General features: G+C 48.6%; 7 protein-coding genes across 7 annotated transcripts; 3 read left to right on the forward strand and 4 right to left on the reverse strand.

Moving 5' to 3' along the window:
- Positions 1 to 424: 424 nt before the first annotated feature.
- On the forward strand, positions 425 to 1,924 carry BX661DRAFT_173012 (uncharacterized protein; the record flags this gene model as incomplete). The annotated part of the gene is made up of 4 exons (XM_051533830.1): positions 425 to 831; positions 916 to 1,364; positions 1,506 to 1,709; positions 1,863 to 1,924. 4 exons carry the CDS (start codon positions 425 to 427, stop codon positions 1,922 to 1,924), a joined length of 1,122 nt encoding a protein of 373 aa, XP_051389356.1.
- Positions 1,925 to 4,035: 2,111 nt separating this feature from the next.
- Positions 4,036 to 4,570, reverse strand: BX661DRAFT_187396 (uncharacterized protein). The gene has a single exon (XM_051537204.1). It carries the CDS (start codon positions 4,455 to 4,457, stop codon positions 4,233 to 4,235), a length of 225 nt encoding a protein of 74 aa, XP_051389357.1. The 5' UTR covers positions 4,458 to 4,570; the 3' UTR covers positions 4,036 to 4,232.
- Positions 4,571 to 4,886: 316 nt separating this feature from the next.
- BX661DRAFT_128535 (uncharacterized protein) lies at positions 4,887 to 5,336 on the reverse strand (the record flags this gene model as incomplete). Its single annotated transcript, XM_051532510.1, has 1 exon — positions 4,887 to 5,336. A coding segment is annotated over one exon (450 nt), but the record flags the coding sequence as incomplete, so codon positions are not given.
- Positions 5,337 to 5,836: 500 nt separating this feature from the next.
- BX661DRAFT_59127 (uncharacterized protein) lies at positions 5,837 to 6,634 on the reverse strand. The gene has a single exon (XM_051539294.1). It carries the CDS (start codon positions 6,524 to 6,526, stop codon positions 5,906 to 5,908), a length of 621 nt encoding a protein of 206 aa, XP_051389359.1. The 5' UTR covers positions 6,527 to 6,634; the 3' UTR covers positions 5,837 to 5,905.
- A 478-nt stretch (positions 6,635 to 7,112) lies between these two features.
- On the reverse strand, positions 7,113 to 8,231 carry BX661DRAFT_59125 (uncharacterized protein). Its single transcript, XM_051539293.1, has one exon. It carries the CDS (start codon positions 7,963 to 7,965, stop codon positions 7,237 to 7,239), a length of 729 nt encoding a protein of 242 aa, XP_051389360.1. The 5' UTR covers positions 7,966 to 8,231; the 3' UTR covers positions 7,113 to 7,236.
- A 9,722-nt stretch (positions 8,232 to 17,953) lies between these two features.
- BX661DRAFT_187404 (uncharacterized protein) lies at positions 17,954 to 19,789 on the forward strand. Its single transcript, XM_051537205.1, has one exon. The coding sequence runs from the start codon at positions 17,978 to 17,980 to the stop codon at positions 19,688 to 19,690; it is 1,713 nt and encodes a 570-aa protein (XP_051389361.1). The 5' UTR covers positions 17,954 to 17,977; the 3' UTR covers positions 19,691 to 19,789.
- A 530-nt stretch (positions 19,790 to 20,319) lies between these two features.
- Positions 20,320 to 23,198, forward strand: BX661DRAFT_187405 (ribonucleotide reductase). Its single transcript, XM_051537206.1, has one exon. The coding sequence runs from the start codon at positions 20,512 to 20,514 to the stop codon at positions 22,930 to 22,932; it is 2,421 nt and encodes an 806-aa protein (XP_051389362.1). The 5' UTR covers positions 20,320 to 20,511; the 3' UTR covers positions 22,933 to 23,198.
- The last annotated feature ends 121 nt before the right edge of the window (positions 23,199 to 23,319 follow it).

A 23,319-nucleotide genomic window follows, 5' to 3' on the forward strand; every position in this document is an offset into this window, starting at 1 on the left:
GTCACAATTTGTACATATTTATTTTTTACCTTGGCAAATCATATTTGTAATATATTGCTGAGCAGAGTGATCCAATTAAAGAATTATTTTCAGTCTATACATATAATAGATTTTTTATCTTTGTCAATTTCTATAAACTTGCGCCTTATTACCCAAAATATAGTCAAAAAGACAATCAGTTTTGCACACTCGCCATGAGATATCTACAGTCATTAGCCGATAATGTAAATTACAGCAGCAGTATAATTGACAGCACGGGACACCAAAGTGGGTTGTGTATTCCAACTGTTGGTTCCGAGACCAAGTCACAGGATCTTCTTGATATGGCTTCAAATAGCACAATATCAAAATTGGATACTAAATGGCATCGCTTCGACAAAATCATAATTATTGTTGGTATATTTTTATTAACTTCCTCACAGTAATGGACTCTAGCGCTACGAATACAGTTGAGCCCAGAGGTCTCAGCGATTTTAACGCCATGTCGCGCGCTGGTCTCATTGGCACGGTCACCAGTCTGCTTGTCACTGGAATTTTCCCTGTATTTGCAAAGCTTTCTTATGTATTCAGTCACTTGCAGCTTTTAATGGCAGCCGTGGTTTTGCAGGTACTAGAATTTGTTACTTGTGCGACCGCCAAAAACTTTTCAGCCATTTTCGGCGGAACTGTCATTTCAGAACTGGGGCAGGTCGGCTTCAAAACATTTATCACTAGTATTCTGTCCGACATTCTGCCCATCCACTTGCGTGCCTCTGTTGCGGCATATGTGTCTGTACCCAGCATTGTTAATTATTATTTGGGAGTCGAGGTTGGTAATAGCTTGGTTGACAGGTAGCAATGGGTCTATGGAATCCTGGCTATTTTGGCTGTCCTGTGCTCGATGCCTGCATTCTACTGCTTGTTTGTCTTGGACAGGTGTGCTCGTGTTGCCACGGGAAAAATAAATGACAGTGGTGTAAAGGAGAACCCTTTATTCACACCGGTTTTGAGCATTATGACAGATCTAGACATTCTCAGACTAATTCTATTCAGCGGTGGGATTATTTCTATTTTTGCACCCATGGGAATGCAACTCAACATTTTATATGGGTGGGTGGGCGTGCAATTTATTGCGCCCCTGTTCATTGGTGTGTTTCCCCTGATACTCTTTGTGTACTACGAGCGTTTCTTGGCCACGTTTTCCGTAGTGCCGTTTAAGCTGTTCAAGTTGCGCACATTTACATGCGCAGTCATTGTCAACGTATTTTTCAACTATTCATCAGGCATATCCCTGTACTACTTTAACCCGTACACTCAGGTCACAAGCGAGATGACATCGCGCATGGCTATGATACTGCAGATGGGAACAACTGGGTATTATATTGGTCTGTTTTTTGGCGGTTGGGCAATTCAGTACTCCAAGTGATACCGCCGCTGGTCGTGGATCGGCTGGGCACTATAGCTTGTCAACAGTTGCATGATGGTTCACTCGTGCGGTAGCAAAGGAAATGGTGTTTATAATGTAGAAATTGCGGTTGTGCAATTGGTTCAAGGCATTGGTGGTGGCATTGTCACCAGCTGCGTCGGTATTGGAGTGCAAGAATCCGTATCAACTGTAGACATGCCGATTGCCATTACATTATATGGAATGGTGGCTTGTCTTGGAAGTGTCGTTGGTGAAGGCACCTCAATAACTGTTTGGGTAAATATGCTTCCGGCTAAGCTTGAGGGTAAATTAAACATGAGCGTGGATATTAACAGCGCGATAAACAATATCACTTACTTTTTGGAATTGCCTGTAGACCAGCGAGCTATTTTTCAGGATGCGTATGTGAGCACACAAAATAATATCGCTTTTTGCTGTATTGTCTCAATGCTTATAGCTGGAATTGTCATGTTTGGACTTGTACCTCATGACTTGTCTGAGATACATTTGGATGACTGAGAGAGTATAGATAATGACATTCCTATTGGCTCCAAGAACATGGTTTAGTATACAATTTCTGATTAGTGTATTATTAATTGTTCCTAACCCTACGTTTTCTTGTTTGTACAGATTCCAAATTTTCAAACAAGCCCAGCAAAGTTGCTATATGGCATTTTTTCGTGGTGATCCATTTTTTACATTTAATGTTGGCAAATCTCTGCGATTGACGCTGCACCCATGTAATAAATCTGTGGTAATTATTTTGTTTTACACCCGCCATTGCACACCACCACAAACATACTATTAATTTATTTTATATTTCTCATGGCTGCATTTAATTATGTATGCTTGCGTTTTTTTGTATATTGTAAGCGGCGCTTGATTTGGAATACATAGAACACAAGCCATTGAGCGCCGTTTATATGCAGCTGCATTTGCTTGAAATCCAGAAAATATTTTGTGTTTGTTTTTTCAAGCTTCTATTTTGCTAATGTTTTGTATTTCTCCCAGGCAGCAGGATTGTTCAATTGACACCATTTTACAATCAGACTCAGTTTGAAAACAATAAAATAAAGTTTGAATTCTACTCAGCAATACGTCGTGGGAATGCCGCCGCCAGTTGCACGCATAGTGTATGCAAACAACATCACCATTTTTAATGTGTGCCTGGCACCAGCTTGCGTAATAATTTAGTATTATTTGATTTACATGACCCGCAGTACATGTACCAGAAACGAGATGCGCTCATTTTCATTTACCACTAATCCTCTGTCACGTTTTTCAACTTTGGTTCCTATTGTGTAATGCCTCTTTCCATTGTTTATTGTTTGTGGCGAATACATATTGCCCTTCTTTTAAGGATTGACAACATCGACATAATTGATTTCTGATTAAGCGGTGTCTATTTTACAAGCCCATGTACAAGTGCTTATATTGATAATATGTTTGCATATTGCTTGAAAACACTCAATCTGAAAAACATTTAAATTTTTGATAAAGATATATTGACGTATAGTCAAATTACACAGCGCAAACAACTAGTTACAAACATGTACAATCAATGCTGCACATGTGCTGAACTCCTGCGTGATTTGTTTAAATGTAGCTTGGTTTTCTCATCCTGCCATTATCCAGTGCTAAAAACAAATTATAATGGCCAAGCTATTAATCATATAAACTTGTAGACAATACATTATTATCTTTATTGAAACCACACTCTACTTTTATTTTGCTCTGCCCCAAGTTACGTCGTTATTATTCATTATCTCTGCTTTTACCATGATCGTCAAGCGCCTACTTGAAATGGGCCCTGAAGACCCATCAGAGATTATTTACCGCGCAATGGATATTCTCCGCACCAAGCAATGGGGGTCCCACATGGCCAATGGACTTGGCAGTTCTCTCTGTGGTGCAATGGTCATATTCCTTGCCTGTGTTCATTTCTGGCGTCCCGCCATTGTCAACCGCGTGTCTCTGAGATTAATATTTGCTATTAGTATCTATGATTTTATCGAGTGCCTCATTCAAGCCGTCGCAAAAACAACCGGAGTCGTCTCCTGCCGCACAAATATGTTCTTCAGTGTGTTCTTTGGATACGCCAGCGTTTACACATCAACATCTATTGCTGTCAATCTCTACATCACTCTGCACGGCGGCGGGCTGGCCAGTCTGCCGAGGTACATCGAGTATTTGTACTTTGCTGTCCCGCTGGGCGTATCACTGTTGCACTGGGTACCGCCAACTATTTGGGCCGCCACACACGGCTACTGCTCGGCGTTTGACCCAGTGCCAACCGGAACCCCACAGTATATTGCATATGTTGTTGGTGTTCAGCTCCTCATTCCTTTTCTCGCCCTGCTGTTCAATGTTGTCATATCTGTGCGTGTGATCGTCGGCCTCATCATGCAACAGCGCAGGATTAGCTGCTCTCTGAAGGAAATCTCGGAGACAAACAGAGAGTTCCTCATCCACAGCAGCGATGGCAACAGTAGCAGCAGCAGCAGTGATTGCCCGACAGATGTCAGCACCTCTGTGTCTGGAACTCCGAAATATGACGTACAGGCCAAAGAAACAAGGCGGCAGTTGGAGCGCAGCTTCAGGATCATGCACAAGTTCAACAGCGCGGCTATCCGCATTGCCCTCTACCCCTGTGCGCCCATTGCCTGGTGGGTCATCAACACCATGTTTTACGCGCTGCAGTACGACCTCACAATGACGTTCAAGGAGGACGCCAACAGGTGGGTGTACATGGTCAGCCTTTCCTGGTTCTCCATCCCAGCCATTGCATTTGCCAACTTTATCGTGTTCATTACCGACCCCGCATTTGTCAAGGCGTATGGCGAAGTGCGCAAGTCCCTGCTCGCCCTCTTGTTTGGAGGTCGTCGCGAAAGTATGTCGACGATGGTAGACAGAGCGGATGCACTGGATGGTGGCTCCTCTCACTACCAGAGGATGGACTCGCTGAAGTCCATGCTAATAAAGGCAAGGATTGCGGATGCCGAATTGGGGCTGGTTCGCTCATCGTTCGACACGGAGTACAGCGCGCCAGCATTTGATGTTGACACTGCTGGCGACGTGGCGCAGGCGTACTCGACGGCCGCCACCTCTACATACAAAGACCTGGTCAGGCGGCACCCGACCGTTGGAAGCAGCGCAGATGCCAATCATGTTTACAGTAAAATATAGCTTATATTAACGTCTTTTTATTTTCCATTTCCCAATGTTTGTTGAATACGCAAATTTGTTTTCTTATACTCAAAAAATGGCCCTACGCAAAAAACTCGTCCTTCTCAATGTCCGCCGCACCGCTAGAAGCAGCAGCACCACCCTCGTTGTCGTCGTCTTGGCTGTCATCCGAGTCGTCCTCGTTTTCGCTATTGCCGCCAGTGTCCTTCAGCCCGTGAGCGAGCGACACCGAGCGCAGCAGGAATTTGTTGCTCCGGCGGATGGCCTTGCGATCCCGAGCGGCCACCTCTCTCGCATCCTTGGGCAAATCGCCCCTGCCCATCGCCGCCCGAATGGCCTCCTTAATCTTTGCCTGCCTCTCCTTGGTGTCCTCGCTGGTGCTCTTAGGATCAGCCGGAAACAGCGAGATGTACTTGACCTCATCAGGGTAGTATGTGGTGTAATTGAGCTCCATCAGAAGCTCGCGCTTCTCTGTCCTGAGGCCCTCAAATTCTTCGCTGTGCCTGTCAGCGGCAATAATCTTTTTGTCAAGCTGCTCAAGCTTGCGCAGCACCTTTTTGCGCTCGATGAATTTGACACCATGATATCTGGTCGCATTGGCCTTGTCATTGTGCGAGCCGGCCAGTTGTGTCTGCATCACCGTCAGTGCCTTGATTCGCCGCTCCAGCTCTAGACGCTTCGTCGACGGCATCAGTTGTTTGCTGTTGAGGAGCCGGTTGATGTCGCGCACCTGCTTCTTGCATTTAGACGCGCTCTTGGGAATCCGCTCGTCGCGCTCAGTGTCCTTCTTTTTGGCGTCGGGTTTGTTGTTCTGCTTGTAATTGTTGCTGCCGGTGTTTGCATTGCGATTTAGGGCGTTGTGCGTTTGTTCTGCAACGATTTTTGATAGTTTTGGAACTCCTTTTCTTGCGAGTTGATCTCCTGGCGACCTGAGCTCTCGCCGTTGTCCTGGGATTTAGGCATTTCTCTATATAAGGAATTGTGTTTTAGTGTAAAAAACAAGAGTGTAATGTAGTTGAGTGAGAATTGAAAGAGTAAAAACGAACAGTGAAAACAGAACATGTTTGTCCTGTTGAGGGCAGAAAAAAAAGACTACAAAAAAAAGCATGATCGATGTAATCAAAATAAATGTTGATCGCGATCAAGACACGCAAATTGACCAATAAAACAATATTTTGCACACATTTTGAGCCCTAACATGTACAATTAAAAAATGTTGGCTGCATATTAAAAGATTATATGTAGGCAAAATGTAATTTACTATCAAGATTAAATAAAGATAACTATTATAACTAAAAATAATTGAAAAAAGGCCTAGCTCACAAATGATGTGCCGTCGATGGTGCAGCTCCCAGACTCGCCGCAAACGACATTCACAAGCTTTTCAAACGTAATGTTGTCGGTGTGCAATCCAATAGCAGAAACCCTGACGCGCGACTTCCACAGCATGGTGAACGAGCGGTGCGCACTGATGGCACCAAACCAGTTGGTCAGGCCTTCGTGTGCAGACCCAGCCTGATCAATGTCAGCGCGCGTGTTGTCTGTGGATGCTCTGCCAAGCACTGCGCTGCCGTCTTGCATGCGGCGCTGAACTACAGCAGACTTGTCGCCGCTCGAATTGGGGATGAGGACTTCAAAGTCCGGCCATGTCCACTGCGCCGTTCCTTTGCCCGGTATGTGGATGCTCTCCGGGCGCTCTATGACGCCGACCTCGATGTCACGCCATATCATGCGCAGGGGCTCGGTAAACTCGATATTCACGCCGATCGGCCCGCCTGAAGTCAAGTTTCCACCAACCCGCAGCATGTATGAGGTAGCTGTAATTGATCCCGCCATATTGCTCTCTGGCGCGCTATGAACTTCGGCTACAGACGTGGCCCGAGTCAGCGATGTGGAAGTTGCAGTGTGAGTGGGCAGCATGTTCGATCTCTGCATCGGAATATGTACGGTGCTTATGGAGATGCTGGTGAGGGTTACTATTTCGTCTTCAACTACTCTTTTGAATCCCTGCGGCGACGCGTGCGAGCTGGTAGTGGTAGTGCACTTGAAGCACTTACCTGAATTTCCAAGCTTCTGGTGTCTCTGGAAGAATGTGCAGATACACGGACCGTCATTGGCTCGTTGCGCAAGGCAGTCAGCGAAGAGCCACCATTATGAACAGCACTGGAAACAGCCAAATGATGCCGGTGGCTCTGATGCTGGCTCTGCTGATGTTGCACTGGAGCCACACTCTCTGAATGTCGCGAACCCACAATGCCTTTGGCGCATTGTGCACAGCCTGAATTCCAATAGGCTCCAACCCCAATCGGGCATTTCTGCCAAACCCATCGCGCGAATCCACGCGGTCTGCACGAGCAATCGACAGCGCGCGGGACACCTCCGCCGGCGGGAGGGCATGCACCGAGGTGACGACCAGTGAAACGTCCTGGAGTGTTGAGCGCATCAGGAACGGGAAGACAGCGCAGATCAGCAGAATGATTATGATGACCAGGAATACCACCAATCCGGCCAGTGCAATGCCAAGGCTGGCCAGCGGGCGCTTCTGCACAAACTCTGTGATTGGGCGCAAAAATTTGTTGCCGCGACGAGGCGGGCCTGTAACGGGCTCTGGCAGGCAGCAGGCAGCGCGCACAATGGACTTTTGGTCATCGGGGATTACACTGTCGATTTTTCTCTCGGTGGACTCTTTCTCCATCGATGACATGGACATTTGGCCGTCTGAGAGCGACGGTGTCTCTTCGCGGCGTCTGGAAAACCGGCGCTAAATAGTTTGCCCAGAGTGCGGCGCTGCGGCTGAACATCCGCAGGCCCCAGCGCCTCGCTAAGCGGAGGTAGACCATGGCCGACTGCTGTTGCTGCGGCTGCGGCTGCGGCTGCTGACCCAAATCAACAGGCACAAATGCGCTGTCATTGGCCCTAAACAGCTTCCCAGTAAGTTTGCGCGCGCTGCCCAGAATGCCGTTGCGGTTGTAGACAGCATGTTGGCTGTTCTGCTTAGACGGCACACCATTGATGGTTGGCATGCGTCCTTCAAGAACAGTGTCGATGGCCGCTTGCAGCTCCCGATCCATCTCTGTATCTGCATCTGAGACACCCTGGAAGTAGTCCTCAGTATCCCCCGCGTAAGCCATATCGGTAGTCGCCACGCTGCAATGCCTACTGCTCTGGCCAAGGCTGCTGCTGCCAGCTGCAGTGGGCTTTTTGCCCACACCCAGCAAGTGAGTGAATTGCTGCTGGCTGTCGCTGGATCCGTTGACTTCATGGATGCGCGGGATAAAATGTGTGTCGGACGAGGCTACCTCGGCTGGAATCATCATGATGTCCTGGCCGATGCTTAGGTCCAGGGACTTGATGTCCGCCATTGAGCCCAGCATCTGCGACGGGTACAGCGTCTTATCAAATGCAGACAGATGCTCGACTCGGTGTCCAGGCAGATCTGCCTGTTTCTCTCTTTTTCGTCGTTGTTGTCGCCACCACTATTCATTGGTAATTAAATAAATAATTATAATAGTGTTAAAAGCCTATCAATATGAAATAGAATGTCTAGAGAAAGACAAGATGATGTGGATATAAGGATGGTTCTTGCCAACTAAAAATTTTTTTGAAGAGCATGGTTTGATCATCAATTTCGCGCTTCAATTATGTATTTCGTTTTGATATGCAAAAAAATTCAGGCAAATAAAAATGTGATTCCAGAGTTATAATGGAGGCCCTATTCTCGGTCATCGGCAATATAATATTCAAAGTAGGTTATTAATACGACTGGCATCTAGAACCAAGGCTGGCTCGCGTATCTATTCCACTAGAGATTAAAACACTCATTATAAAATAAATGGGGGAAATAATAGTGTGTTTTTATGCTTGTATGTCTGTGTGTGTGCGGGGGGTGAGGAGAGGCAAAGACGCCTATTTTTGGAGAAAAAAAGTGTGCAAAAAAAGGCGGAGATGATGAAATTGAGTAATATTTATACCCCCGCACAAATATGTAGTCCTTTTTATATTTCCAACAAATATCCGTTTGTCTGGAAGATGTGCCTGAAAGGCACATTTGGAGCGAACATAAAAAATACAATGGCTGGATGAGCGGGTTTGAACTACACATGGTAATATTGAGCAGATATGAAAAATAAGTTCCGGACTAAAATCAAAAATAATTAAAAGGTTATTGATTTGCTTACAGATGAATTGCTATCCGTGTCAAAATGAAAAGTAGCTTGGCCGTGAGACTGGTCTAGTTGGCCGTACGATTAAAACTCGAAATTTAAAAAGAAACGAAAACAAAAAAGACAAAATGTCTGAACGCAGGCTGTTTACTTTGAACATTTTGTTTACTCACTGTCTTCTCAGATGGCAATAAGAACACCGCGCCTTTCATTTACAGCCCAACCCTTTCCTAATTCGCCAATAGATGGAAATGCCGCAGCGTCTAGAGAAAAATATAAAAAAATTGAAATTTTGGAGCTGCCTCCGCTTTGCATTTGAGGAAAACAGCGGTGTTTATTGGAGTTGGCCTGATCATCACCATTTCGGGTTTCCAGACGATGCTGATGATGATTTGATCTGCGGATCATGGCTTGAATACAGCACAAAGAAAAATGTTCGTCTCAACAAATTTTACGTGAAGCAACAGAGGCCCACAAATAAAAAAGTGTTATTCATTCGTTTTTTCAACGCTCCTTAATTCATTTTCAATCCAAACGTTCTTTTCGTTCGATTCGAATTCAGGCCCCCTTTGTTTCTTAATTTTCTTATTTCTTTTTCCTTCTATTTTAGACAAGCTAGAAAGGCCGCATCCCCAATTCCAGAATGAATGTCGAGGGCAGCTACCTCCAGCACCAACATCTGTCAGCACACGCACAACAGGAGGACGTCGAGGCGCTTCTCGGGCTCAGCGGCAGAAACGGCCAGCCGCTCGATGCAAAGGAGCTGAGCAGCCCAATCCCGACGGTCGACGACAAATGGCAGCTGCTGCCGGCGTTCCTGCGGGTGAAGGGCTTGGTCAAACAGCACATCGACTCGTTCAACTACTTCATCGAGGTTGATCTGAAGAAAATCGTCAAGGCCAACGAGATGGTGACATCGGATGTCGACCCGGGTTCTACCTCAAGTACACGGTATCCGTGTGCAGATGCCCGAGCGTATGGACCCGGACGCAGCCAACCGGTCGATCACACCGCACGAGTGCCGGCTGCGCGACATGACGTACGCTGCGCCGGTGGCAGTGGATATTGAGTACACACGGGGGCGGTCGCGAGTGATCCGCAAGGGCGTGGTGATTGGACGCATGCCCATAATGCTGCGGTCGGCGCGGTGCGTGCTGACGGGGCGCAACGAGGCCGAGATGGCGGCAATGCAGGAGTGCCCGCTGGATCCCGGAGGCTACTTTGTTGTGCGCGGCACAGAGAAGGTCATTCTGGTGCAAGAGCAGATGTCCAAGAACAGAATCATTGTGAAGACGGACAATAAGGGCTTCATGTCTGCCAACGTTACGTCCAGCACGCATGAGGTCAAGTCCAACACGTACGTCGTGTACAAGAACAGCCGCCTGTACCTTAAGCACAACATGCTTGGCGAGGATGTGCCGCTGGTCGTCGCAATGCGCGCCATGGGCATGACTTCAGACAAGGAGATCGCGCAGCTGGTCGCCGGGCTCGACCCGCTGTACCTCGACATGCTGTCGCCAACGCTGGAGGAGGGCGCAGCTTCCAAGCTGTTCACGCAGCGCGCGGCGCTTGACAATATCGGCGCTAAGAGCAAGGGCTCGTCTCGGCGGTTCGGCGCCCCAAGCGCCAGCCACACGAGGAGGCGCTGGACGTGCTGGCCAACATGGTGCTGGCGCACGTGCCGGTCAATGGCGCTGACTTCCGCGCCAAGTGTGTGTACGTGGCCATGATGGCGCGGCGCGTGCTGCAGGCCGCAGGGCGCGAGGACATGGTTGACGACCTGGATTACCTGGGCAACAAGCGACTCGAGCTGGCCGGGCAGCTGGTCGCGCTGCTGTTCGAAGATCTATTCAAGCGCTTCAACTCGGACCTCAAGCTCAACATCGACAAGGTACTCAAGAAGCCCAACCTGGCGCAGGCCTTTGATGCGCACAACCAGCTGATGTGCCATGGCGACCTGATCACCCAGGGCCTTACGCGCGCCATCAGCACCGGAAACTGGTCGCTCAAGCGCTTCAAGATGGACCGCGCCGGTGTCACACATATCCTGTCACGGCTGTCGTACATCTCAGCGCTGGGAATGATGACGCGAATCAGCAGTCAGTTCGAGAAGACGCGCAAGGTGTCGGGCCCGCGCGCGCTGCAGCCATCGCAGTGGGGCATGTTGTGCCCAGCCGATACGCCCGAGGGTGAGCTGTGCGGTCTGGTCAAGAACCTTGCGCTGATGACACACATTACGACCGATGACGAGGAGGACCCCATCCGCCGCGTGGCCTATGCGCTCGGCGTCGAGGACGCGGCGCTGATCACCGGTGCCGAGATGCACGCGCCGGGCACGCACATTGTGTTCCTTAACGGCCTGATTCTCGGCATCACACGTGCCGCCCAGCGCTTTGTGCGCCAGTTCCGCGTGCTGCGCCGCAGTGGTCGCATCCCAGCCTTTGTCAGCATCTTCATCGACGACCACCGCACCTCCGTCAACATCTCGGCTGACGGCGGCCGTATCTGCCGCCCGCTGATCATCGTCGACAAGGGCGTCAGCCGCGTCAAGGACATCCACATCCAGGAGCTGATGGCAGGCAAGCTGCAATTTGACGACTTTTTGCGCCTCGGCCTGATCGAGTACCTCGATGTCAATGAGGAGAATGACTGCATAATTACCATCTACCAGCACGAGATCAAGCCCTACACCACACACTTGGAGATCGAGCCCTTTACGCTGTTGGGCGCTGTCGCCGGCCTCATCCCGTTCCCGCACCACAACCAGTCGCCCAGAAACACGTACCAGTCTGCGATGGGAAAGCAGGCTATTGGCGCCATTGCCTACAACCAGCTCAACCGCATTGATACGCTGCTGTACCTAATGGTCTACCCGCAGCAGCCCATGGTCAAGACCAAGACCATCGAGCTTATCAACTACGACAAGCTGCCCGCCGGCCAGAATGGCTCCGTCTTTGTCATGTCATACTCTGGGTACGATATTGAGGATGCTCTGGTCATGAACAAGTCGTCGCTCGACCGCGGTTTCGGCCGCTGCCAGGTCATGCGCAAGTTTACAGCCATCGTGCGCAAGTACGCCAACGGTACCTACGACCGCGTCATCGGCCCGCCCACGCTACCCGATGGCACCGTCCAGGACCGCTATGCTCTTGTCGACTCTGATGGCATGGCTCCCCCCGGGTCGCGTCTGGAGAACGGCCAGATTTATCTGAACAAGCAGTCGCCCGTTGACGGCGGAAACGACATCAACGCCGGAATGGCCGGCTCGGCCTCGAGTGGCTCCGTTGAGTACCGCCAGACGCCCATGTCGTTCAAGTACCCAGACCACGGATACGTTGACAAGGTCATGCTCACGACTTCAGAGACCGACCAGACGCTGATCAAGTTTCTGCTGCGCCAGACGCGCCGCCCTGAACTCGGCGATAAGTTCTCGTCGCGACACGGACAAAAGGGTGTGTGCGGCATCATTGTGCAGCAAGAGGACATGCCGTTCACTGACCGCGGCATCTACCCCGACATCATTATGAACCCCCACGGTTTCCCGTCGCGAATGACCGTCGGCAAGCTGATGGAGTTTGTTGCCAGCAAGGCCGGCGCCATCAAGGGCGAGCTCCAGTACGGCACTTGCTTTGGCGGCAGCAAGATGGAGGACATGTGCCGCATTCTTATTGAGAACGGATACAGCTACACGGGCAAGGACTACGTGACGTCGGGCATCACTGGTGAGCCCATCGGCGCTTACATCTTCAATGGCAATACGTACTACCAGCGTCTGAAGCATATGGTGGCCGACAAGATGCACGCTCGTGCCCGCGGTCCGCGCGCTGGTCTTACGCGCCAGCCCACAGAGGGCAGATCTCGTGATGGTGGTCTGCGTCTGGGAGAGATGGAGAAGGATTGCCTTATCGGCTACGGCGCATCCATGCTTTTGCTCGAGCGCCTGATGATTTCGTCGGACGTATTCGAGGTGCATGTTTGCGGAACATGCGGGTATATTGGGTATAAGGGCTGGTGCCAAATGTGCCGTTCGAGCAAGAACATGGTTCCAATCAAGATTCCCTATGCTTGCAAGCTCTTGTTCCAGGAGCTGCAGGCAATGAATATTATGCCGCGCCTGATAATGGAAGATATTTAATCCTGTGGTTTTTCTTTTTCTTTTCATTTTTCCCGTTATTATTACTATTTTCTAACATAAAATATAAAATGGAGAATCATTACAAGAATAACACACGACACGTGTTTCAGAGTTTTCGGTTATTAGAAAAGTTAGGTGGCTGTGCGTTTGTTTAAGCAAAGTGTCATTTCGTTTCCTCAGAGCAACACCAGGCAAAGCAATGTGAACAAAATTGGAAGAATGCATTGCAAATACGCACTGATTACATTATGTAATAGCAGTAGACCGTGCTCTCATCGTCATAACGCGCAATAAAACGTTGCTCGCAACACAACACAACTCAACGTTGGTAGGGCCAAAGTAACCAATATTAATGGAAATTAGATTACAAGTCTGAATTAGCTCGCGTGCTTCAGTTGACTGTTAACTCGATAACTACGTTTGGCTATGTGTACATTTAAATTTGAACTGTTTTTGCATTTACTGCATTTCAGCACACTTTTCCCAAAGTAACACTTTTTCTGTTAATTTTTCAACAATTAACTGTTTACCCTGCAATTGCCTGTTTTAATGTAAAGTAGGACCGTGTGACTAGCGGCCACACACATTCTTGTTCTTTTTTATCGCAGCTTGTTGGTACAAATTTCGGGGCGGGGGGGGGACAACCAGCGCAGCGACACAGTGAGAGAAAGTAAACAGAAATTCAACTTGTCGAATAGCTCTTATTATCAAAGACGAAATGAGCAAAACTAAAAACGTCGGAAACTTGTTTACTCCTTTCAGTCAGCAAAAAATTCACTCTAAGCCTAAACGACAAGTTTGTGTATTCTTAACATTTTTTGTTTACTCAACACAAAATGTCGTCTCTGCTTTACATACCCATCATATTATTCCATCAAATATCCCTTGCCTCCCTTTTATTTTTGTTTCCTTTCCAGCCTTGAAAATTTTCTTTAATCTGTCGCTTGTATCGGGTGTCTTCTTTGTCAACAGGAAGAATAATAGATTGTTGACACCTTTTTTCATTCCCATCCCTTGTCTTTTCATATCTCCTGTTGACAGCAGACCACTTTTGATCCCTCAAATCATTGAATTGCATTATGCTTGGGACCGACTTCTTGTTATCTCATTGTTCGCGGCCCCTCTAGGTTTTCATTTTTCTTTTGTAATTTCTCGCACAATTTTTTATTAAAAATATTTCAATACTTTATTTGCTATTATTCTTGTGTTGGTTTTTTATCGGTCCGAAATTGATATTTCAGGAAACACCAATGTTTTTTAAGCTTCCTTCTTTTTTGCCTTTGCCTTTGCCTTTGCCTTTGTCATTGCAACATATTTTATATTTACATATTTATTTTTAATCTCTAATCTATATTCTACAACCTTTACTCGTTCTCATTCTCATTCTCATTCTCATTATTTCTATTTCTATTTCTATTTATTCTTATAGTACTTTACTCCTGATTCACTTTTTGTTACCAGTAAATAACCACACTAACGAGAAAGCACAAAATGACGTTTATATTACTTACGCCATTGGTTACTCATCAGAAACAGCAGCAGCAACAGAAACAGCAGAATCAGCATACAAATAACTCTTTGGAACCCTTCGTAGAGTCGAGCCTCATCGGCAGTGACCTAAGCTTGTCTTCAACTACATCCTCCTCGATCACATCATCTTTGGCTTCTTCAACATTGGTGTTTGACAACAGTACGGTAAGTTAATATTCCCTGTCATTTATTATATCTTTACGCCTTCAAATTAGTATTTATCTTTTTATCTCTCTCTCACTATTACATTATTTATTTTTCTCACTCCCCCGATTCATCATACAATGCGCAAATGTCGTATTCAAACGACTATAATGCACCATTGTTTAAATTCCGCAACATCCCTTATTTCCGTTTCCTTTTAATTGTGCGAGTAGCTAGTTGCTCCTTTTCTTTACCCTTATCGAGTATCTGTGCCCTTGGAGCCACATCTTCTGCTTCTGTGCAGTGCTTGCCCCAGTTTATTTTTTATAATTGACCAACACGAAGAGCAGTACTTTTTAAACTAGTATTTTGATCTCAAAAACATAGTCCCATTTCCAAGAACAAAGTGCAAATACTGCTTTCTGCCCAATCCCAGCCATATATTTAGCAGTTGCGCCGGGAATTTTTGTGCCTGCTCCCTCTTTAATTCATTTTTTAATATTGGCTCTGGTTTAGCTAATAGCCTACTTTCCTCGCCTCAATCATCACAAGTGGCCATTAATATTGCTCTGAGCCTTATAAAATTGTAATGCAGTAACATTTTCATGGCAAATGTTTCATAACCAAAATAAAAACTAGGGCCTAGTTTAAAAAAAAACTCCATCACACAAATACAAATACACGCCCCCGCACGTTCCAGTTGCAAGTGCTTGATATATCTAGGATTTCCAACCATTTTATAAGTATATTTAGTAACTCTGTTTTGGCACAACGGTATTCTTTTGTTTACAATTACTTTTGCGTCATACACAACACTTTTTTTCCTGGCAAACTACTTTTCATTAACCAACGTTTTCTTATGCGATGCTTTGTCGACAAAATTACAATTTTGCTCAGAACATTCTCGCGTCCTTTTCCTTGTCTCCACTCGATTTTTATATAACTATTGACTGTACAATTTTTATATTTTTATTCGTAATACCGGGTATGCATCCATTTTTCTGCTTCAATCTTTGACCAATATACCTAGTCGAAATTCAATAGATTCTCTGTTTGGCCTAATGTCGACGCTTGTTTATTCTCTATTTTTACAATGATAAAAGACATACGAGTGTCAAATCGTACGATCCATTGAACAACATAATATGAACAAAAATCCTAATTGTCTTTTATTCTCACTATTTTTCTTTATCGCTCAATCGTAATTCATCAGTGAGGTGGCTATATTTTTTCTAAATTCCCATTTATATTTTTGAGCCATATTTGTTTTGATGATGCTTATATTCGAATTACATTCCTCCTTTTTCTCCTCTTCCATTTATACCCGAGCAAATTATAAACAATATCAACATATCTCGATAGACTTGCCTATTGTTTCGTTTACCGCAATCCATTATCTTGGCACTATACCATTTACATTGTACACAAAAAAAACATTATTTTCCGTATGCTTGTGTATGGCTTTTTAAACTGTCATTTTATATATTGTGTGCTTGCCAAGCACATATATATACGTTTTTTGTGCCCTGAGGAATGCTAAACACCGGAAACCTCCATGAGAGTGCAATTATGATCTCAAAGTGGTTGGATTTCCATTATATCCATCCTCTCATAATAGCGTTCTTCCTTTCAATTCGGCCTTTGCTTTGGTCCTTTTTTTGCAGACTGCTCTTGAGCACATACTCGCAAAAACAATACAATACACATTCAAGCCACATAATATTGCTAATTTTATCCTACGAGTTCCACTTTGTCGGGATAAAAAAAAGAGAGAAATAAAACAATATCCGGCACCCAAAAATAGTACAATGACGGTTTATTTTATTTACGTCTGCTCTGCAATTACGAGCATATGGTGGCATTTCAGAATTTCAGAATTTCAGTCTTTTTCTTTTTCTTTTTTACTTGTCTTTTTCGCTCCTGATTGTCTTACTATTTTTTACGTGTCATCAAGTTTGAGCAGGTTTTTAATATTATTTTCGGCGCCCCGCCATTAATGTCCACGCCTTGATTTTTTGCTATTGCTCTCTCCATGGCCCCTATCATTTTTTCTCTGGCCACAAAAAAATTACACTTGTATTTTGTCTCCAGTTATTATTTTCTTTTTCATATTTGTAACTCGATATCGCCAATTTTTTTGCGTCCTATAGCTTACTTTCTCTTATATATTCTGTTTTTCCACATCACGCTTTATTCATATTTTGCTCCTTCAAACACACATAAAAACACATATTTGCGTATTTACATTCTCTAAAACATTTTATTTTATCACACAATCTGTAGATTGGCCAATCTGCGTTCCCCACACCCGTACACTCAAAGCGAGAGCGCCGTCCACACAAAAGATCATCGGGCGCGATTTCGCTTGCCTCGCTATTTGTCGACATCGCCAATAAGCTTCACTTGGAAGACCTTCTCGCACCAGATATCCCCAAACAACCACCACCACCACCACCACCACAACAAGAACAAGAACAAGAACAACAAGAGCAGCGCCTGACCCAGTTTATACTAGACACAAACCCTACTCGCAATAACCGGCGTATTCCCAAAATGCTACACCACTCGACCAAGACAATAACAGACAAAGAGCTGTGGACACCCAATCAATCAGTGGCCAAACCTCTGTATTCCGACTCAGCAGTAGCACAGACCGAGGTGCCATGTACAGGCAACGTGTCTTCAGCAGAAAAAGCCTCGAGCGGTCCTGGCACGGCGACAAAGCGACAGGGCGTTATTATTTCCAACAAATACCGCAGCAGCGAGAGAAAAGGACGCAAGCCAGTTGTCAGCCCCATAGATACCTCAAAGACAGCAAATGAGGCGCAGGCCCAGTCGCCCTTTTTAGCCACTCCAACAGAAATCAGCATGCGGCGCAGCGGGTCCTTTGACGCACCCAACGAATCTGACTTACTGTCTTCCCCAAAATCGGAAACTTCTGAGGATCACCCATCGCAGCGGCGCAGACGGCCTCTCAAAGTGCCAATGGCGACAACAGCAGCAGCAGCAGCAGCAGAGGGTAATGTGAGATCATCAAGTTACTGCTCGTCTGCGGGTCCCTCATCCCCATCTCCGGCCCGAGTCTCAATAATGTTATTGCCTGGCGACACACTGTACAGGACAAGGTCGCAGTCACCGACTCCCCAAATTCATTTAAAAAAGGAGGGTGTCTCCAATACTGAATATTCCGGATCAGCAGAGGCAGTAGCTGGCGTGCAGAAGGGACGGGCGTTGACCAAAAACAACTTGGCTACAGCAAATTCTGATTGTGGCCGCCAGTTGAATCACTTGCCTACATCCAATACTCACCCATCGGATTTGTCTACTCATACTTTGCCTATGGTTCGGTTAGATTCGGCGGCGGCAGCGGCAGCGGCAGCAGAGGCAGCGGCGTGCTCGTTGCCTTCGCCACAGATGCACGCCAGCGATTTTGTGCATGGGTCGCAACCATCTTCGATTGTGTCCATTACCTGCAGCAGCAACATCACCACTGGAGGTAGCAGCAAAGACAAGAGTGGTTGTTTGGTATTGCCGGATACGGTGGGTCAAGATGCGCACTGCGCCATCGCGCACATTTCAAATACAGACAAATGTGGCTTTACACGTGCAAATAATTCCGATTTATCCAAGCACAGTAGCAGTCCAGAATCCGATATCTCAGCCAGCAGCAGCAGCAGCAGTCGTCCGATATCCACAATAATGATGGTTGCAGCTACCGCCGAAAACTCCCACCCGATACTCAACACGCACGGGCGGCAGGCATCCGCAGAGTCCAACTGGTTCAAGCGACAAACCATGCGCTCCAATACCAACGCCTCGCTCACCTCCTTTTTATCGCAAAGAGACGAAAGACACTCGCAATATCCGGAACAACCACTGCCACATATGACTGAGCACCACGAAAAGCTAATGCTGCGCGCCCAAGAGCAGCGCGACGAGGCCATGGCCGAGGCCAACCAGCTCCAGATACAACTGGATTACCTGCGACAGAGCAGCAATGCCGAGATCCAGAGACTGCAGGCGGAGGTGGACGCTGCCATGCGCAATCTCCGCGTCGAGTACAATTTGCGCACGGCGGCCGAAACCAAGTGCTCATTGATGGAGTGTGAGCTGGCAGAGTTGAGCTCAAATATCCAATATGAGGCGCAAAACCTTGTTGCGCAGGAGCGCCGCGAGCATAGGGATGAGCTGGATAGGATGGCCAAGAGACACGCGGAGATTGATCAGCTGCTGGTTATGGAACGGTCGCAGGTGGGCGCGCTGAAACAGAGCCTGGAGTCCACAACGGTGGCTTTGGATCGCGAACGCATGGAGACTGAGCGGATGCGCAGTGGAATGCAGGCTTTTGAGCGACAAACCACGCCTTATGCGACTGCCTCTGCTTCTACCGCTGGTGCTGGTGCTGCCAATGGATCTTCCGCGTCTGGGTCTGGGTCTGCAGCGTCTGGAGAGTGTGAAAACATGGCGGGCGAGCCGCATATCTCTGGGCTGATGTATTTCGGCAACGACGCTTCGAGGACAGATATCAGGCTGACTGAATTTCTGGACTTTTTAAATGTCGTTTCGGAAAAGGAAGTGCAAGGCAGTACTTTTATGCAGAGATGTATGCGTGAGGATATTGGCCCGACTCTGATGGCCGACGTGGCCTCCGGTCTGCCGTCGCTGTCGTCCTGGCACCGGCACCGTCGGCTGCTCCACGGGGTGCAAGAGAACACCCTGGTGCTAGAGTCGTTTTCGCCGCGCACAAGCATGGGCCGCGTGCTTTCCCTGGGCTGCTACCTCTGCGGGTGCTCGATTAACCGGCCGCTGACGCCCAAGCCAGGGTCGCTGTCTGACCACCGGCTGTCCTTGTCGAGCGGCGACACGGTGGGCAGAAATGTGCGCTGCGAGATGTACAGGATGCGGTTCAGTGATAACGACGAGGACAACAAGCCTTTGTGCCACCATTGCCATGGCCGCATGGTCGCTGTTTGCAGCTTCTTCTCATACTTGAAGATTGTGCGCAAGGGGCTGATCAAGAGGCCTATTGCGGACATCTGGCTTGAGGTTAATAGGAATAGACTGCAGATGTGGCTGGCTCGCTCGGGCGCTTCGCCTGAAAGCAAGCTGGCCATAGCCATGGCGTAGGGCGTATTTGGCGGCATATCGTCCATTTCCATCCATCCATCCATCCATCCATCTTTCCTTCCTTCCTTCCTTCTTACGCGTATTTTGACAACATTAAAAGACCCTACTCTTGCTGTGTGCATGGGTTTGTTTGTGTTTTTCTTTTCTTTTTTGTCTTGTTTCGTTTCGTTTCGTTTTAATTTTATGTTTCTTTTATGAATTTTTCTTATTTCTCCATATTTTCTTTTTCATGCTTGCTCGTATTGGGTGTCGTCATCTTTTTGGAATGGCGTGTGTGGAAGAAGGTAGAAAAATCAAGCGGCAATGATTATCTGATCGGCTAACGCGAAAAATACGTGTTCAGAACGGAATAGATGAACGCGTTCGTGTTCGCGTCTCTGTTCTGAGTGGGGGGTGAACGCGCAATGCTAAACAAGCCGACTTGCTTTGTGGTTGGTTGGTTGGCTGCTTTTATTTTTCTTTTCGGCTCAGCAACAATTTTTCTCGCCGTTTTTTGAAGTAAACAAAAAGCAGAAGAAAAAAAGGCGGAAGACTAGATAAAAAAAATCCGGACTGGTGTGCCCATTTACCGCCTGGATGGTATAAAAAGAGCCCAACGTTTGCCACCCCTCTCTCTTCTACTCCTCTGTTTTTTAACTCTTGCTTTAGCACCCATAGCTATCACTAACGCAGCAACTATTGCCCTTTTCTATCTTTCTTCTTTTTCTATCCACTTTATCGCGACTCTCTCTATTAATCCGCCTATATTATTGGTCTATTGCATTCTCTTCCCCCCCTCCAGCCACACCCGCCCCTTTACCCAAATTCCCCCAAATTCGCCAATGTTTGTTGTCAAGAGAGACGGCCAGAGCGAAAAGGTGCAGTTCGACAAGATCACCGCACGCATCAACAAGCTAAGCTACGGGCTGGACACCAACTTTGTCGACTCCGCCTCAGTCGCGCAAAAGGTGATCAGCGGCGTCTACCAGGGCGTGACCACAGTCGAGCTGGACAACCTGGCGGCCGAGACCGCCGCCTACATGACAGTACAGCACCCGGACTACGCCATCCTTGCAGCGCGCATTGCCATCTCGAACCTGCAAAAGGAGACGCACGACAATTTTTCGGACGTCGTCAAGGAGCTGCACGCGTTCATCAACCCCAAGACCAACAGGCACTCGCCCATGGTGTCGGCCGAGCTGCTGGCCACCGTGTTGGCCAACGAGGAGCGGATCAACGCGGCGCTCGACTACTCCCGCGACTTCAACTACAACTACTTTGGGTTCAAGACGCTCGAGCGCTCGTACCTGCTGCGCGTCAACGGCCGCGTTGTCGAGCGGCCACAGCACCTGCTGATGCGCGTGTCGCTGGGCATCCACGGCGCCGACATCGACTCGGCGCTGCACACGTACAGCCTGATGTCGAGCAAGTTCTTCACGCACGCCAGCCCGACGCTGTTCAACTCGGGCACGCCGCGGCCGCAGCTCTCATCGTGCTTCCTCGTTGCCATGCACGACGACAGCATCGAGGGCATCTACGACACGCTCAAGGTGTGCGCGCAGATCTCCAAGAACGCCGGCGGCATTGGGTTGCACGTGAGCAACATCCGCGCGACCGGCGCGTACATAGCCGGCACCAACGGCACGTCCAACGGGCTTGTGCCGATGCTGCGCGTCTTCAACAACACCGCGCGGTACGTCGACCAGGGCGGCAACAAGCGGCCCGGCGCCTTTGCCATCTACCTTGAGCCGTGGCACGCCGACGTCTTTGCGTTCCTGGACCTGCGCAAGAACCACGGCAAGGAGGAGGTGCGTGCGCGCGACCTGTTCTACGCGCTGTGGATCCCGGACCTGTTCATGAAGCGCGTCATTGGCGGCGGCAAGTGGTCGCTGTTCTGCCCCCACGAGGCGCCCGGCATGCAGGACGTCTGGGGCGACGAGTTCGAGGCGCTGTACGAGAAGTACGAGCGCACGCCTGGGCTGCCGCGCCAGACCATCGACGCGCAGAAGCTGTGGTACGCCATCATGGATGCGCAGATCGAGACCGGCAACCCGTTCATGCTGTACAAGGACGCGTGCAACCGCAAGTCCAACCAGCAGAACCTGGGCACCATCAAGTGCTCCAACCTGTGCACGGAGATCGTCGAGTACTCGAGCCCCGACGAGGTTGCCGTCTGCAACCTGGCGTCCATTGCGCTGCCGTCGTTCGTCAAGTCGCCGACCGAGTACGACTTCCAGAAGCTGCACGACGTGACCAAGGTGGTCACCAAGAACCTCAACAAGATCATCGACATCAACTTCTACCCGGTGCCCGAGACGCGCACCAGCAACATGCGCCACCGGCCCATCGGCGTCGGCGTGCAGGGCCTGGCCGACGCCTTCCTGGCCATGCGCATGCCGTTCGAGTCCGCCGAGGCGCGCGAGCTCAACCGCGCGATCTTCGAGACCATCTACCACGCGGCGCTCGAGTCCTCCTGCGAGCTGGCGCAGCAGCACGGGCCCTACGAGACCTACCAGGGCAGCCCGATGTCCAAGGGCCAGATGCAGCCCGACCTCTGGGGCGTCACGCCGTCGGACCGCTGGGACTGGGCCACGCTGCGCGCCAACGTTGCGCGCCACGGCGTGCGCAACTCCCTTCTGGTCGCGCCCATGCCCACCGCGTCGACGTCGCAGATCCTTGGCTTCAACGAGTGCTTTGAGCCGTACACGTCGAACCTCTACACGCGCCGTGTTTTGGCCGGCGAGTTCCAAGTGGTCAACCCGTGGCTTCTGCGCGAGCTGGTCGAGCGCAACCTGTGGAACGACAGCATGCGCCAGAAGCTCATTGCCGCCAACGGGTCGGTCATGCACCTGGACGATGTGCCGAGCGACTTGAAGGAGCTGTACAAGACCGTCTATGAGATCAAGCAGAAGGTCATCATTGACATGGCTGCTGACCGCGGCGCCTTTATTGACCAGAGCCAGTCGCTGAACATTCACATGGATGGCCCTAACTACCAGAAGCTGACGTCCATGCACTTCTACGGCTGGAAGAAGGGCCTGAAGACCGGCATGTACTATTTGAGAACCAAGCCTGCTGTGGACGCCATCAAGTTCACTATTGACGCCGAGAATATCAGCAAGGCTGTTAAGGTTACGGCCAAGATGAACGCGGCGGCCGAGAAGGAGGAGGCCCCGGTGCTGACTGCTGAGGAGGAGGAGGAGCTGGCCAGACTGCAGTGCTCTATTGACAACCGCGATGCATGCATGATGTGCTCGGGCTGAGCGGGCAAAACAAGACCAGCGCCTTCTTTGCCAACGCTTTGTTTTTCTCCCTGTTCAAAGTGGTATCGTTAACTTTATCCAAATAATTAATTAAATAATTTTTTCTTTCCTTCTCCAAAGCATAACCTGCACTCTATCTTGGACCGAAAAAAACGCATACGTCATAATCTATGCACACGAGAATGTGATTGGCCATTTGGTAAAGTGCGATGAACAAAATAAATAAATGAAGGATAGCTTCACTTTTTGGCGAGGCTTGCTTTTTATTTTTACCTCTTTTTTAGCTGGGAGTGAGCTTTGGCATTGCTTTGAATTCTCCTCCACTTTCGTGCTCAATTCCTACTCCTACTCGTATTCCCATTCCTGTTTTTTGTTCTATTTTATTAT

The sequence above is a fragment of the Kickxella alabastrina genome (assembly GCF_025024165.1).
Source record: "Kickxella alabastrina strain RSA 675 chromosome Unknown BX661scaffold_25, whole genome shotgun sequence".
NCBI classification, from domain to species: domain Eukaryota; kingdom Fungi; phylum Kickxellomycota; class Kickxellomycetes; order Kickxellales; family Kickxellaceae; genus Kickxella; species Kickxella alabastrina.